The sequence below is a fragment of the Branchiostoma floridae genome, chromosome 5 (genome assembly GCF_000003815.2).
Source record: "Branchiostoma floridae strain S238N-H82 chromosome 5, Bfl_VNyyK, whole genome shotgun sequence".
NCBI lineage: Eukaryota > Metazoa > Chordata > Leptocardii > Amphioxiformes > Branchiostomatidae > Branchiostoma > Branchiostoma floridae.
Genome location: NC_049983.1, coordinates 19,075,656 through 19,091,919, shown reverse-complemented (window position 1 = coordinate 19,091,919; position 16,264 = coordinate 19,075,656). Strand labels below are relative to the sequence as shown.

At 39.9% G+C, this 16,264-nt stretch overlaps 1 protein-coding gene across 1 annotated transcript in view; it reads left to right on the top strand.

Annotated features, from left to right (window-relative positions):
- The window catches only part of LOC118416245 (GRIP1-associated protein 1-like), a 135,417-nt gene that overhangs the window by 72,625 nt on the left and 46,528 nt on the right, over positions 1-16,264 (top strand). Inside the window, exon 24 of the mRNA XM_035821330.1 lies at positions 10,096-10,137. Within this exon, the coding sequence (XP_035677223.1) occupies positions 10,096-10,137 (42 nt within the window). The remainder of the gene's footprint in view (positions 1-10,095; positions 10,138-16,264) is intronic.

The following is a 16,264-nucleotide window of genomic DNA, read 5'->3' as shown; positions in this document are numbered from 1 at the left end:
GTCACGTTGGAAAGTATTATGAAATTGTGTTACACCCTCAGCTGTACCCACGTTATGAATAGCACCCTGATCCAATACATGCCAGCGGAGGAGGCTGTTGAACCAATATTAAGCTAGCCCAGCCTCGCCGCGTGTAATTTGTGCATATGTCTCTCTGTCAACTCACCCTCCTGCATATTACCTGGGGATTACAAAGTCAAAGTAGGCACGGAGTGTGCAGGGATGGGGAGGGATCTGCCATAACTCTCCCTGCTCCGCTTGCCATGGAGGAGGCTGATTTATGAGTCATTTCCAGTCGCCCCCCGATCCATCCGTCTTCCCTGGCAAGGTGATACAGCGGGATCAATGAGGAAGAAAGGGGCTCTCTTTAATAGATAATTGTTGTCAGTTTTCTTCCAGTCGTTTGTTTTCGCACCTTCTGATAACGGCATTATCCAAATCATCAGCTTGCAAGAGGGGTACTCAGTTTGTCATTGAAGCAAGGTGCTTTGCTATCTTGTAGGGGTTTATTGCTGCTTGAAGTAATTTTTCACCCAGGCTTATGGGGAACAATAAATCTTCTGTACCCTTGGGTTTCATTTCGGTTCACTGTCACGTACGCAATTTCTGGAATAAACTTATTTTACAGTTACATGGTGTGGAGATTTTTTTCTAGCTGATCAGATTCAAAATTCGAAGAATATGAAAACAAAGAACATTGTTCTATATTGTATTATATATATATTAATCAAAATGGCATAATTGCCTTAGATTGAAAACTAGTATCAGAACATATACAAAAAGTATCAGAACATGTACATTCTCATATTTTGGTGCCAACTGTTGAAGAAAGTCCTCGACAGTGTCATCCTAGCTTCATGTTCTTGTTCATCTTTTTTTCAAAAAGGACATTTTAAGACCATCAGTTATTAGCAAAAGTTAGGTGTGACGGGTCGTTCGGTGTAATATAACCAGCTGCTGCCGCGCCGCATGCCTGCAAAGCTGGTGTGTTATGCCGAACGGCGGTTATACCGGCTATATAGATACAGACAGATACAGTTAGGGAAATATAACTTTACATTTTTTTGTTTGTTGTAGCAGTATATAGATATAACTACTGTTAATATAAAGAAAGTAATGCAGTCTACGTTTTTATTTATCCCTTCGTATCCATCCTGTCACTAATAGTGTGAGCACGAGGACTAAAGCAAAGGTGTAGAAACTTGTATAGCCTGAGTGTGATAAGGTCTCTAACTCCCTGAAGGAAAGCCGCAGCATCCTCCTGCTCATGGCCTTGCCCGTGACCCTCTCCACTCATATGTATGCACTGCTGCATGTTTGCAGGGGATTAAGCTGACTAAAGATAATAAAAGTTACTCCGTAAGTACTTTCAAGTCATGAATCACGCATCTTTCATCACCGGGGTTGGTCAGGTGGAACAACGCCGCATTTTGATGCTTAGCGCTGCATATGACACGGTTACAGATGACTGATTGCAGACTGGCTGTCTCCCGTTCCATCAACAACCACTGGTACTTAACACGGGGTAATGGAAAATTCAGAACCATCGCAACTTTTCATTTTGAATGGAGGCTTTAGTTATTAGTGTTAACAGGGCAACACCCAGCCTGCCAAGTTGTTTCTGGAGCTGGCCTGAAGTAAATGGCTTTGAACAGATTAATCTGAAAGGAAGGAATAACAGGTGCCATCAGCTTGTTCAAAACCAACGATTTTTTGTGCAGAGGAATCTGACAAGACTACATTAGAATCCATGATTTCAAACTTCTGCTCGAGGGTCTGGTTGCCCCTATGTGCAGCACAACCAAATACTTGAAAACTCAGTTTGCATAGTTCAAGTGGCCAAAATGTAAATTGTTTTTTGGGGGGGCCGTCAAAGACTACGTCAAGGCATCAAATCAGCGCTTACCTGATCCTGCTAACACATTAGCTCCCCACCCATGCAGTCCAAAAAAAACTTGATAATGGTTAACTGATCGCTGTATTAGAACAGGTATTGGAACTATACCTTACGTTGCTCATTGACTGACATCCCCACCAAAACATACAGTTCCCCAGATGGGTAGCAGAAGCAAACATTGGAGAAAACTACAGTACCAAGATTGTACCCAGGCTAAACTTGCATAGGATCAGTTGTTGCCTGCAAGTACAGTGGAAACAAATATTTTCTAAGGTATTCATCCTGCTGATAACTTCTTTGCAAAGTTTTGTAGACCCAGTGCCAACTTCTGCTGCTTAAAGCTTGGCCATATGTTTCATCTTGACAAAGAAAGATCGTAGACAGCAAACTTACATCGTGTAAAGATATAGATCTCTGTGAAAATCCATACATAATGTGGCAATATGACAAATGTCTCCTGTCAGACGAGATATCAGTTCCATATCTTGGATTAGCGTGCCAACTGCCATTGGTCGTACACTTCCGTTATCTTCCCTTTCTGTGCTATGCAATGATCCTGCTGTTTTAGATATTCTAGCAATAAATGAAGGTTCTTAGCCACCTGCAGCGGCAAATGTAAATCATCTGCCAGTGGGAAAAGTTTACGTCAATGATGAAAGAAATGTGTTTTGCATCCATTTGATGTAAAATTCCCACATATTACATAATGTAACACTGGCTGAAAGTCTCAGTGATTAACAGGGGTTTTGATTGCATCCTGCTTCTTTTCATTACAGTAAGATAATACATTACAGTAGATATTCAGAATTTTAAAGCTTTTTTCATCAAACACAGTTGAGAGCAGCACATTATGAAATAATTAGTAGATATAGGACAAATGTTACCAAGACGTTTTTGGTCATAAACACCCCATACTCTCATGATGACAAACCGTTCAGTTTCCAGTTTCATGAAAGATATCACATGGTGGAATGTTGCTGCTATGACTGTTCATGATGGGGATCCAAGCCTTAACTCAAGCTTTTTCACAGTAATGTCATTAGACTAAAGCCACCCATGGCTGGAAATTATAAACACGACAGAGAAAAGGTCTGTTTAATAACGTTTTGCAATTTCACACCTAATGCCTGGATAATGTAGAGGATTTAACTCGCTTGTTTGTTTGTTTTAGTGGTAAGGCCATACCAATTTTATTTGTTGCTCCTTGGATTCGCCTGTCCTTTTTTTTTCATTTTCAAAAAAATTAAGTACCACAAAAAAAATTATACAGGTTTTGCTATTACGAATTTGTAAATATTACCATCCAGAGCCACATACACATAATTTCAGGCTAAAAACAATGCCTTTTATTCAGAACATTAGTAACAAATCAAAGGAAGATTTCATTGTATAAAATGTGCCACTAAACTCCTCAGGCTGTCATTTTTTTGTGTTATTTAAGCCGTATATCTTCAATCCAGACCTTTGGAAAAAAAATTAATTTTTAATTTTTTTCGACCTGTTGGCCCAATTTGATTATTGACAGGACACTTTAGTGGGCATCAGACATTGCTTGTTATGGGACCCTATTCCTGAATGTGATATTACACAGTGTAAAAGTAGTTTAGCTCTTTGTCTAAGACACTCATATCTTGACACTCTCTGGCCTTGTGCTGGAAGTAAAACATTTTCAAACTCGCCTCACTTGACTCTGAGAATGCTCAGAACTTCAGGAAGAAGCTGAAGTTAATTTTTGTCTCCAAGATTAGTGTTCTGTGACCATCCATGGAGGAGCTGGATGGATGAGTGCTGATATGATGGTACACAGTGATGATTGCTGTTGTGGCACCTTACATTATTACATGTAGCCAAGCATCAACGGTTAAGTGTAAAGACAACAAGAATGCATCATCGCTAGAAGTCATCTCATATTTGATAAATGTTCCATTTCTTGCTGCTTTTTGTTTTTACCAATTGTAATGCTAGTTAGCCTTAATCCATGGGTTAACCTACATTTGCATGTAAAGACATCAAAAAGAGAGTATATATTGTATAGAAATTGTTACGTAGACAAAAGGTGATTTCAAACAGCAACTGAACATCCCTAAATACACTTTTTTAAATCCATGGATATGGGTTTACCTGCCAATTAAGGTGTTATTCGTCTTGAAAAAGTTTGTTTATTCTAACACGTACATATCATATTCTTCTACATTTGAACTGTACAGAATATTAAATGCTGAAACTTTAAGTCAAAATTGGCTTGAAATTGTCTTAAAGTGAAAGATCTGAACCACTTTGTAACAATACGCTATTTAGTAGATGAAACCACATGTTGCTCACTTCTGGTTTAGTGCTCAGCGGGCTTGTCTATATGGTATGTTTAAGTAATTTTCCCTGTAGGCACGCTATTGAACTGCGTCGCCACTCATCCTGAACCCTGGGGCTAGGCTGTCACTTAAAGCAGGGCACTGTACTGTTAGCAGCCGACCAATCAAAGCCAAGTTCCTAAATAAGAAGTCTGTAGCGAGTAGAACAGGAGCATCAGAACTGTTTGCACCCTTCAGTCGGTGTCATGCCACAATACTTTGTAATAACTTCACTGTCTGCTGCAGTCCTTTACCTGAGCAAATCAGGATGCACCTGTGGTGAGGCTGTCTAATTAAACTGCAGCGGCATTCCATCAGTCATGGGAGGAACCTCGGGGGAAACGTTTCAATTTCTGTGGCCAGTCGAGCAAAACTTCCAGCTTCATGGAATGGCAACATTCGTCACCTATCATTACTGCGCCCTGATATGGCGCAGAAAAACAAGTGCTGTAGGGGCATGGGCAGGGAATACAGATGTCTATCAGGTGGTTGGGTGGGGCAGTATGCAGGGTTATTGTATCTGCTAATTACTTAGCATAGTGTTGATTAAGGCAATGCAAATACAGCTACAGCGAAAGTGAAACCTAGTAGAAATTTAAATCCACCATACTTTTATTCAGGATTGTTGTATTTCATCTGCTAATTACTTAGGATAGTGTTGGTTAAGACCATGCAAATACAGCTACAGCAAAAATGAAGCCTAGTAGAAACTTAAATCCACCACACTTTTGTTCACAGACTGTATTTGTGCATTCATCAACAAATGCATCTAAATCAAAACCTTAAAATGGTGTTGATGATGCAGATGCCACCATCTGCAGTATCTTTAAGTTGTGGTTTTAAGATAATCTTCTTCCTTTCATTAATGTTTATTACTGCACAAAAATATATAAGTCTGATATATGTTTCATCTGTGCCATACTGATTTCCTTTTATATTAGCAGAGTTTATATGGCAGCTTCATGATGGCAAGAAATGGCAATGAAAGTCCAGTGTTGCTCACTGAGTCCAATAACATCATGATAAGCGACTTGCCATGTTATTGGAAGATCATGCATTCAAGTCTCAGTCCGGCATGCCAACTGTGGCCAACAGCCTATCATGTCCAAGGCCAGCCTGTATCAAAGTTCTTTAGAAATGTTGTGCTAACTTTATCAAATGGACGGCATCTTGTGGCCAAGAGACCTGCATTCCGGTGATAGAGTGAAAAGGAAATAGTTAAGCTCAGTCTGCAATAACATGCATGGTGTTGTCATTTATCAACAGTTTTATAACAGCTACAATGTCCATGGTATGATTCGTCATTTTTTTGGTTTTACCAATGGCATGCAGCTACCTCTCTAACTGTATCATCTTGTTACCAGGGTACACCTGTGGCTCAACAATAATCTTTAGTTGGTAACTGGGAGACCCTGGGGTGTGGACATCTCAGTGGGGGCTGCACCTTCTTTTGAAGGGACATAAAATGGGGGTCCCATTATCGAGGGGGTGCTCAAGCAAAAAATGAAGGGCAACCCCCTCCCTGTAAAAATATACCCTGCAACAGAAACAGCTAGGAAACTTGCTGACTCATGTGCCACTACGAGGGGCATTCAATAAGTAATGTCCCTGACCCATTTCCCATAGCAGGAGATTAATGAAACTTGGCACAGTTATTAGTCTTTCTCTACATAGGAACCACCCAGAGTTATGCATTTCTCCCATCATTTGATGTAGCTCTGGACACCGTTCTTATAGGACATCCCAGGTTGGTCCTCCGACAGGTGCCTCATCAATGGCAGAAGAGGGACGACCAGGTCTGGGAGCTGTTTCCACAGACTTCCGGCCTTGTTTGAATTCAGGATGCCAGCGTTTTACAAGGTCATATGATGGGGCATCATCACCATAAGTTTTTTTTCATTTCATCAAAAGTCCCTTTTGGTGTGCGTCCTTTCAAATACAAAAACCGGATCACTGCGCGACACTCAACTTGCTCCATTTCACACCTGGTCCATTTCGCACCTGACTCAGTTCAAACACCAGTAAATCAGTAACCACAATTAGTTCAGAGCTGTTTTTTGCAACATAACCCATAGAGATATGACTCATTACACATGCAAAATTTCAACTAGATCAGACAACTGGCAGTGGGTCAGGGGCATTACTTATTGAATGCCCCTCGTATATTGTATGTTCAATGTACTACAAGGTTTACAACAACAACAACAGCCATGCAGGGTTCACTCATTACCCATCTATCAAGACTGATAAATCCTTTTTCCCAGAAAGGGGATGGGGGGGGAGGTTATTGGGGCCATAATTATTGCAAGTGGATAGTCCAAATTTTAGCCTAATGCAGGGATAGCCATCTCTTTGTGTACATGGTGTTATCTCTACCTCTAAAGTGTACCTTAAAGTTTACAACTTCTAACGGAACAAAATCGACCTGTCGGACCAGTGCTGACAATGATGATTTGTGCCCACAATGCTTTGGGAATACATTTGTTGCCCATTTTTCATCATCTCTGCGCACGGTCGCCATTAAATCTTCTGTCTTAATGTTTTATCAACACTCTCCATGCTACTGATCTCAAGCAAAAAGTAAGTACTTCTGGGACCCTATCTTGCCTTTGCAACAAAAGCATAATATTTCACGCACACAAGCTCCTGTCGTCGGCCAGAAAAGAGTGATTGCAGGGTGAATTATAGATTCTGCGGAATGGTTGATCAACATTTATGGATGCGGCTGGCTCCACTGTGGTAATTGCCTAAAGGATTCATGACCTTGGGAGTTCAAAGGTTAAAGTAATTTGCCAGGAAATGGGTCTTAGTGGTAAATCATTGAGACATCTTTTGCCTGGAATAATTACAAGGTTGTTAAGTCTTAAAGCCCACTTAGCGGGCTTAATTTCCAATAAATAAGCAAGGCAGTAAGGTGTTTGAAGTCCAGTGGTCGTCGGGCCATTCTGTTAGACAGTGGTGATAAAATTTGACAGCATAGTACAGGTGTTGACGCTATGTAATATATGGAGAGAGAATATAACACGGTGTATTCCGTATCACTCAAGGTGCCAGACTGACCGTGGGTTGGATTCCAACACCATTGGATGAACTACCTGAGGGTGATCCCTGTGAGAGGGCTTGGACCAAGGGTGATGTGGAATACACTGGACTTTATTTATCTCATACCCACCTGTGAAAACACACATTTCGATGGAAAATGCACCAAATTTTGAGAAAATAACAGTAACAGCAGCAATTCCAACATCAGCATTTTGAATTCGGATTCCTGTCACACTCGGCACATGCAAAGTGCGCTCGAATGATTCTGTGGTCATACAACGTGAAGTCAGTATGATAACACAAAATGTCACCTGGTCCGGAACATTGATGTTGAATGTTATCACAGCCCAGGTATGACATGATGATCAATATCATTCAGCATAGCCACAGCTACATTTTCAGACTTCTATAAGTTGTATCCAGCTATTGAAATGCTATATATTGCCATTGGAAAGATGTAAGTCATCATAACTTGCCACTGGAATAAAAAGCATGGATGAATGAACTTGTACACTTCTCATTGGCCCATATAAGTACAAGAAGTTTTGCTTCTGTCAAGAAAGAAGAGATTCTCTCACAGTCTAAATCTGTAAGTAAAATCCCTGTATAGGTTATTGTAATTTCAACTTTGCTCAAAGCAACTTGGGTGCTCTGTATAACAAGTGCCCACCTGTAACAGCGATCAATGTGAGGTCGGGGAAGGTCAATATGTCCTTCAGAGCCAGCTCCAAGGTCGTGAGCACAACCTTTCCACTGGCAGGAGAGTAATACTTACAAGTTAAGTAGAGCCTGTAGATGTCATTTTAAAGACCACATGATTGGCATGCTCCCTTTGCAGCTCAGTGTGAACTTCCTGGCACCAACGTAACTAGATTGCCATGTATGAGTGCAAACTTTCTGTGGAGTGGTAACTTATCTGAACTTCACAACCCTTTTTGAATTTTAACGATATAAAAGCTTCATATTTGAAAGACTAAGTAATGTTTGAAAAGAGCTTGCTAGCTAAGGGGCTCCCCTGTTTTTTAATGAATAATGATTTCTGTAGGGTCACTGTCCTTTTGTATAGATTTTATATCACAAAGTTAAGAAATAGACGGCTTTTGAGTGTAAATTTTACATCATTAAGTTAAGAAATAGGCTTTTAAGTGTAACTTTTATATCATAACGCGTTAAAGTTAAGAAATAGAAGGCTTTTAGTTTTTAATGTAACTTTTGGACTACTCTTTGCTGTAACATTATATTGGGAATGATGCATCTGGATAGGGACATACATCTGCATCTATCTTCGTGCCAGCCTACGCAATTATTGTCACGTTCACCCAATGTGATTCATATCCTTGTACAATATTGTGTCTATTACTGTAACTGATATGTTCATTACTAACTGAGCTGTCACATCATTTCAGGTAGTTACTCAGCTCTCATCTTGATGTGTAGATCCTTCACAGACCATGAATAATGGAGTAGAATTTTATAAGATGATCCTGACAAATTTAGAATTCAATTATAGTCTAAACGTTACTTTACTAACGTTTATTATATCCATACACTGAGTTGTTTGTAGGCATCTGACTCTTATTCTTTCTTGGATGGGATAAATCTATGTGTTGTAACATTTGGTCTTAGTGGTAGGATTTAACAGACTTGCTACAGTGTATAGTAGTCATTTCTCAGGAACCGAAAATAGTTTCATCAGGTTGGTAGAGTATTATGATAGGATATAGGAGAATTCTTTTTACACAACCAGGAGGTACTTATATTGCTTACATTTCGATGTCTCTCAGACACCTTCGTCAGAGCTTCTAACTGGAGTTCAGCTTCTCACCGCTATATGTAGCCGATGTAGGTGGCGATTTTGCGGCGAGAAAACAATCCCAAACGTGGCTAAGGTTGTATCGCCCCTCGTCCCACGTTTGGCATTGCTTCCTCACCGCAAAAGCGCCACCTACATCGGCTACATATAGCGGTGAGAAGGAGAACTCCAGTTAGAAGCTCTGACAAAGGTGTCGAAACGTAAGCAATGTAAGTACCTGCTGGTTGTGTAAAAAGAATTCTCCTATATCCATTTCTCAGGAAGTTAGAGCTGAAGAATCCTCTGATTGCACAGTTGGGGACTACTCTGTCCTGAGGCTGTGGAAAGCTAAGCTTAGGCAGGTTTAGCCCAGGGAGAACTTTGTTGTGTTAACAAGTGGACAGTGATGCATGCCTCACTTCTGCCCAGTCTTACTCCTATTAGCAAACCTGCCTGACTAATGCCCACGGAAGGGCAAAGACTATCAAATGTGGAGACTTTTTCTGGGCATCAGGTGGCATTTACGGTTTTTTCAAGGTGACCTCTGCTAAGTGGGGGGTAGGGGACAGCAAATTGCTAGTTGAACTTGGTCTCCAGAAGCATCAGTTAAATGTTAAATGTAATATTCACAATTCATACCTTTCAGCAAAGATGTGAACATTGACAGGTTAAAGTCGCTATTTTTAATTTAAACACTAAATGAAGTGCTAAATATCAACAAACTTTCTGTCAGTATCCTGGTCCTTCTCAGACCAAAGGATAACATGTTCATCTTACATTTACCTTACATTGATGTTTTTATTTTCTTCAATATTATCTTTTGATTTTTAACTTAAATCATTCAAAGAATTAACACCCCATACACACCACTTCTTATGGGATGACCATATTGAATAACTTCTAAGTGAGCTGACTATGACTCCTTTATCATCATACAAAGACTACTACTTGGGTGTAAATCTTTGATCTTCATGTTCAAATGTATTTTAACATGGCTGCTCCTTTTTCTTTTCCAGAGGGAGGTTGGAGTGCTGAGAGAACAGCTACAGGAAGAGAAGGTAAAAAAGCATTGCTTCAGTTTCAAACTTCATGTAGGGTCTACTTAATATATTTGTTTCTTAATGGAACAGGTTTTTAATTTTTCAGATGCTCAGAACAAAGTCAACCCACATAATACCTGCCCACTTTTCGTCGAATAGAAGAAAGTAGGATTGATTTCTATTATTTTATTAGTTTCTTTGGTTACAGTCGAGGATAAGTTGCAAGTTGTGTTTTTTTTTCATTGAATTAACTTCAGGCTTGTGTATGAGTATGGGTCCTCAGTCTTTCTGTTAGAATAGGCCACCTTTTATGTAGGCTGAATATAAAGTAGCATAATCCACATTATTCAGACTTAAAAGTTTCAAGCTACTACTCAGGCCTGCAACCACACCTATCTTTCTTTCCCTTTTGATCATGAGTTGCGACAGTCAGAAGACAGATATGACCGACTGCTGAAAGGCAACTATTAGGAAGAGATATCATTTTCACTGCTGGGTATCAAGAGGTTTCATCCTCCACAATGCTGGCAGGGACTAGATGCGAATGGAATTGGTTGGGGAGGCTTAGATGAAAGTATAGCATAGCAGTCCTTCCACTAGAGCCCTGGCTATAATCCTCCTCCATGAAAAATGTTCCAATTGGAAAGTTCCTCCACAACCAGGGAAATACACATTTGGAAGGGGTTTTGGGAGGAACGAATGAGGGATTAGAGCTGAATGGGATTGTTGAGCTGTTGCAACTTTTGGCTAGGAGCAAAACTTGTTTCCTCTACATCTGAGACGAAGCTGTCATTAGAAAATTGTGATACATTTCTAAACCATGAAGCAATTAGAAGGGCTTTGAACGTTGGGTAAGGGTTATTTAACCCCCATAATTCACCTCCAAGAATGCAGCCAAACATACAAGTAAGTAACTGAACTTAGCATTAACAAAATTAAGAGCAAATGGGCAAGATCCCGTGTGCCTAATGAGTTGTGACTGGCATTAGTCTTAATAACAAGCCCCAACTCTCACTTATTGGCCATAGCTAACAATGAACTGCTGCAAACAATTATCCATTTAGGGTATGTCAATCTCAATTTACATGAAATACACGTTAACTAAATAACTATGCTGAAACCTTCTTGAAGTGAACAAGATATTATATACTACACAAAAAAATAAAATTAACGGGTCTTAGTCGCAAATGTGCAGATGTTGACACACTGGTGCACCAAATCCGTACGTGTTTTTGGCACCCTTTTTGACAGATTAGCTGTGAGGCTCGGTGGGTGTCACTCCACCGTCATGGGGAGAGAGGCATGGCGAGTATCGAACTCGCACTGATTCCGATTCCAACGCACTAGCCGTTGTGCCACACAGACACCCCATGTATACGACATGTATGTCTTATCTGCTTATGCAAGTACATTTAACTGTAAAAATGGACAAAGCATGCTGTAATGTTTTGAAGGGTTACAGGAATGACTATAACATTCATTCAGGCCCTATACGTATTAAAAAAGTAAAATGTACTTTTCGGTGTCCCGCAGAAGCAGCTGTATTGTTTTTAATTCAGCTGCAGGTGATAGCTTATGGCATGAAAACTTTATGGTGTAGAAATGTGAATTTAAAGCAGAATGATATAAAACATTGTATCACTTTATCTGTCATTTTTCATTCTAACCCCTGGAAAGGCTTTCCTCTAGGACTGAATTCACTTGATCCCTGGGTTTGTGACAGTGTGCTCTAGACCCAGAGGGAGACCCTTTGGCTGAAATGTTGGATTAAAGGACTAGAAAGAACTTTTTTACCTGTACCCTGTCTGCTATCTCTTTGATATATAGGCTGCTAAAAGCTAAGGGCAAATACCAGGGTCAGAATATGAATATATAGCTTATCGTATTACTACATCACTGTCATAGTTTTCAGACGGTTTAATGTGGGCGCTTGCAAGAGGGCCCTTAGATAAAATGAGGACATATGCTTTTGAAAGGGGAGCCTATCTGATGGGATTTCAACAGATTAGGGCATCCATCAGTCTGTCAGATTGTGGAGTCTCTCTGTGACCTTGATCAAACGTTCAGGAAATACGTGTTGACTGAAAGTGCAGACATCCTTACATCAGATGCCAGTCTGGCGTTATTGTCGTGGCGCCTAGGGCAGAGCCATCCTCACCATGGGTACTGCAACTTATAAGAGAAAGCCATGAGTTGGAAGAATATTCCAGGTGTCCTAACTCTTTGGTGAAAAAGAAACATAAACTTTGAGATGAGTTGTATGGCTTATGTGAAGAATAAAAAAACTGTTGCCAGCCCAAAATTGTCGAGTTGTTGCAAGGCTTTGCCTGTGACCCAGCTCTTACACCTTTGATCTTCCACGGCTCTCGCTTGGTTACAGTAAAAGGGCCTTCCTTGAGAGGAGATTTGTTGAGGCAAGCTTGCTTTTCTTCTTAAGTATGATCGTAATTCACAGTGACAACCCTTCAAGCGGTTGTACATATTCATTACTGTCAAACTCGCTTCAGTGACCACTTCTGTACACACAAACTTTTGACTGTTCGCCAGATTGCATACATTGTGCTGCCCTTTAGTCCCCTTCTGCCAGTGTTCTTAGATGTCCTTGAGCCGGTTATTTATGCCTTTGCTTTTCTACAATGGTACGTAACAAGTGCTCCTCAGCTAAATGCAATCAGCAAGTATTATAGCCACATGTGGCATCTTAGAACTTTTTATACAAAAACTAGGCAGCACAGACTACAGTAAAGTTATAAAAGAGAAATAAATCCATTGTGTTGATTTGTCAACTCGCCTTGCATGAATGTACATTACATAGTTGGCTGAATTTTCTGCCATGTTTTATTTCCAGTAGGTTTTGGGAGTATGATCTTAGACGAAGGTCATTCTTTTTTGTTTAGATAATGTGATTCAGTGGAAGCTTTCCAGTATACGGTGTCATTGTCGTCACAGTCGTGTTTTCAGCACCATGGAAATGTACCGCACCAATTCTGTACTGACCCTAAAATCCTGGTACTGAACAGGAAACCAGTTAGATTTACATGCATTGACTAGCATATCATGAATGAATTTCTCACACAGAATGCATGTTTAGATTAAGGCTAGAACCAGGCTAGAGTGAGTCTGAAACCTAACTGAAAGTTAGCGAGGTGGTCTTGTGATTAGGGTTGTTGACATAGAATCTAAAAGTTATCTATTTGCTTGGCCAATGTTGCCTAACTACCTGTTGTCTACTGGTTCAAATCAAGAGGTTCTTGGTTGAAATCCCTAGCAGGCCCCAGTGTTGTGCCCCTGGGAAAGGCACTTTACTCTTATTTCAGAGCCACATCTCAAGCAGGTCAAAGATCCCACCACTCTTAATGAAAAGAGCAGGGCTTATTCCCAGTGTAAGTGGATCAAAGACCAGTCTCTTCTAATGCAGCTTGTCCCTACTGTACCAAACTGGTGCGTCACCCGTACGGCAATTTACCAGTTAGGCAAAACAGACAAAGCTTTGTTGACTTTACCTGATACTGGTACTGGACATTGGCGATAGCGTTTCTTTAAGGGGTCAAATATGCCTGGAAGCTTGCATGGTCCTCCATGACACAATGCATTTCTTACTTACTTTTACAGTATTCATCATATACTTTCCTTTCTTTCTAACTTTCCCTGAGACACTTATCATCTGCTCAGCACATTTACATTGGTTACAGACTGGCTAAATTGGTTTTTGATGGACATCCATGTTGGTTCTATGTGGGCTGTGCTACTATTTACATGCAAAATTAGTTCTCTGTGGGTTATGTTGATCTAAGATTTTTCACTCAAAAGTCTATGGTCTAGTTGTTAGGAAGCAGGTATCTGGACTAGTATTCAAACTGTTTGAAGTTCATCACCAAAGTTCCATACTGCTATAAAGGGTTTCTACTTCTTAGGATGATACATCATGTACATCAGACTCAAAAGATATGGTTTGGAGTTCATTGTACTCATTGAAAAAAGATAAAGGGAACCTTTCATGCAGCTGAAATTTGTATTCTGCACATGGCATCTACCTTTTCTTTGTGATCACTTGAAAAGTAGATTCACAATGTCTTAAGATAGTCACACAAAAGGAACTTAAGCACCGGTATAACTTTTGTCAGACATTCCAGCTAGAATTCCCTTACTTTGTCAGTGACAGTCAGTGAATGCTATCTGAAGTTTCTCACCTTTTGCAAAGCTTATCCAGTTCATTGAGAAACGTTTATATTGTGCATCTCATGTCTTAATGTTCATCAACATACATCTGATGATAGTATAGGCTAACCTGGATCAGGGTACTCTTTGTTTCATCTTTATCAGCTGTGCCTGTTGGGCAGAAAGGAAACTGTTGCGGCCACTCTTTCTCGCTATCAGAAACCTTCAGTCCTGTATCGAGATCAATATTTAACTAGGTCAAGCTGTTTTATTCCAGCGGATACATTAAGATCAATAGGGAAATTTGGTTGACAAGGCTGTTTCATTACCTCCTGACATAAATGATCTTTGTGAGTATTGGGTTTTCAATCACTGATTTATCACATGCGGACTCAATTTAGGATGAATTGTTTCCAGTGATGATATATCAGCTTCGGTGATGGATGTGTTGACCGTGTTGTACTTAGAAAAGTTGGATGTGATTTCTATCGAGGACAGACAGACTGACTTGTTGTAATGAAGTCATGACCCACATTACAGTTGTTTTGATCTTAATCTCCTTCTGCGCGTCTCAGGTCAATTGCCTCCTGTACATGCGGAATTTAAAAGGTAAAGGTCCTCCGTTAAAAACATGCAAATTGTCTTGTAGGAAACCATTTGTCTTGCGGGACACAGATGAGGGTCGGGGCACATTGTTGACGCATTTGGTGTTCCAAAAATAACAAAATCAGACGGGCCTCTGGGGACAACCGGGCAAGGGCTAGCATGGGTGAACAAGTCACATAGTAATACATGTTTATGGGAACAAAGTTGAACGAAGTTACACATACATTGTGTTTTTTAAAATCTATTATGTAAATATACATGTGCAGCATACTTCAATATCAAATATGTCAGCAACCTCCACAAATTGCACAACCTCATTGAAGTGTGGCTAGGTTTATACTTTTCTTGGATTATCACATTACAGGTCCATAGCTATTGGCCATTCATAGTTAAAGTTGGATTCTCACTGCTGTCTGAGGAATTCCATGGTTTCTTGCCCTCCTATTTTCTTTGTCGCTGCAGAAATGCAGAGCTCAGACATGGCATTGACACTTGTCACCTTGTGGCGTCAAGGCTAACTGAAATATGATTTACTACATACTTTTGTGCCAAATGGCTTGCTGTAAACTGAAAATATATTATCATGATGGTTACATGTACTATTCTGGGCGGTACATTTATGTGAGGTTTGTATTTTTAACAGTCCGATCCCTAAATTCCTATAACATTTGATGATGTGTCATGATGTGCAACTCAAATTTCCATCTTAATGAGGCAATATGTTTATTCTTTTATCTTGTGAAAAAAGGCATTCTTCACCTTTGGTTAAGGGTTGTTCCTGTCTACTGGAAGAAGATACAACACCATCTCTGCACAATTTACATAGTTTCGATATTTTCTCTGTTTATCATTTTGAAACATCTCTTTATGTAAATTGTTTTCTGTAAGTCACAATCATAACTGCTCTTCCAACTCCCAAGTACATTTTACTCCATTATCTACTGATGCATATCATCTCTATTGTCAGTGTTTCAAGGAAAAAACACCAGCTATAACAGAATATTACTCTGGCTTAGATGAATCAGTATAGGCCCTCTGCAAGTACATGCTACCCTCAGTAGCCATTACTTAAATTGGATCTATGGGCTGGTGTTATTGTGTTTTCTTCCCCACCATTAGTTGAATGGCTTCAGACTGGGAAAGATCTTTTTGAAGAGTTCACGTGGTCCCTGAACACCTAACCTTGTGACCTTTCTGAAGGTCAGTGGTTGTAGCTCTAAAGCTTGTCCATGAATGTCTAACTTTGTTAAGCCCATTGTTTGGTTACGAATGAAAAAAGCATTTTCCAGACCGGGGTATGTGCCAATATTTCAGATTAAATGATATGAATAAAAAAAAAGCTATTTTTATGTTCTTAAAGTTACTTCAAAAGTTAAACATA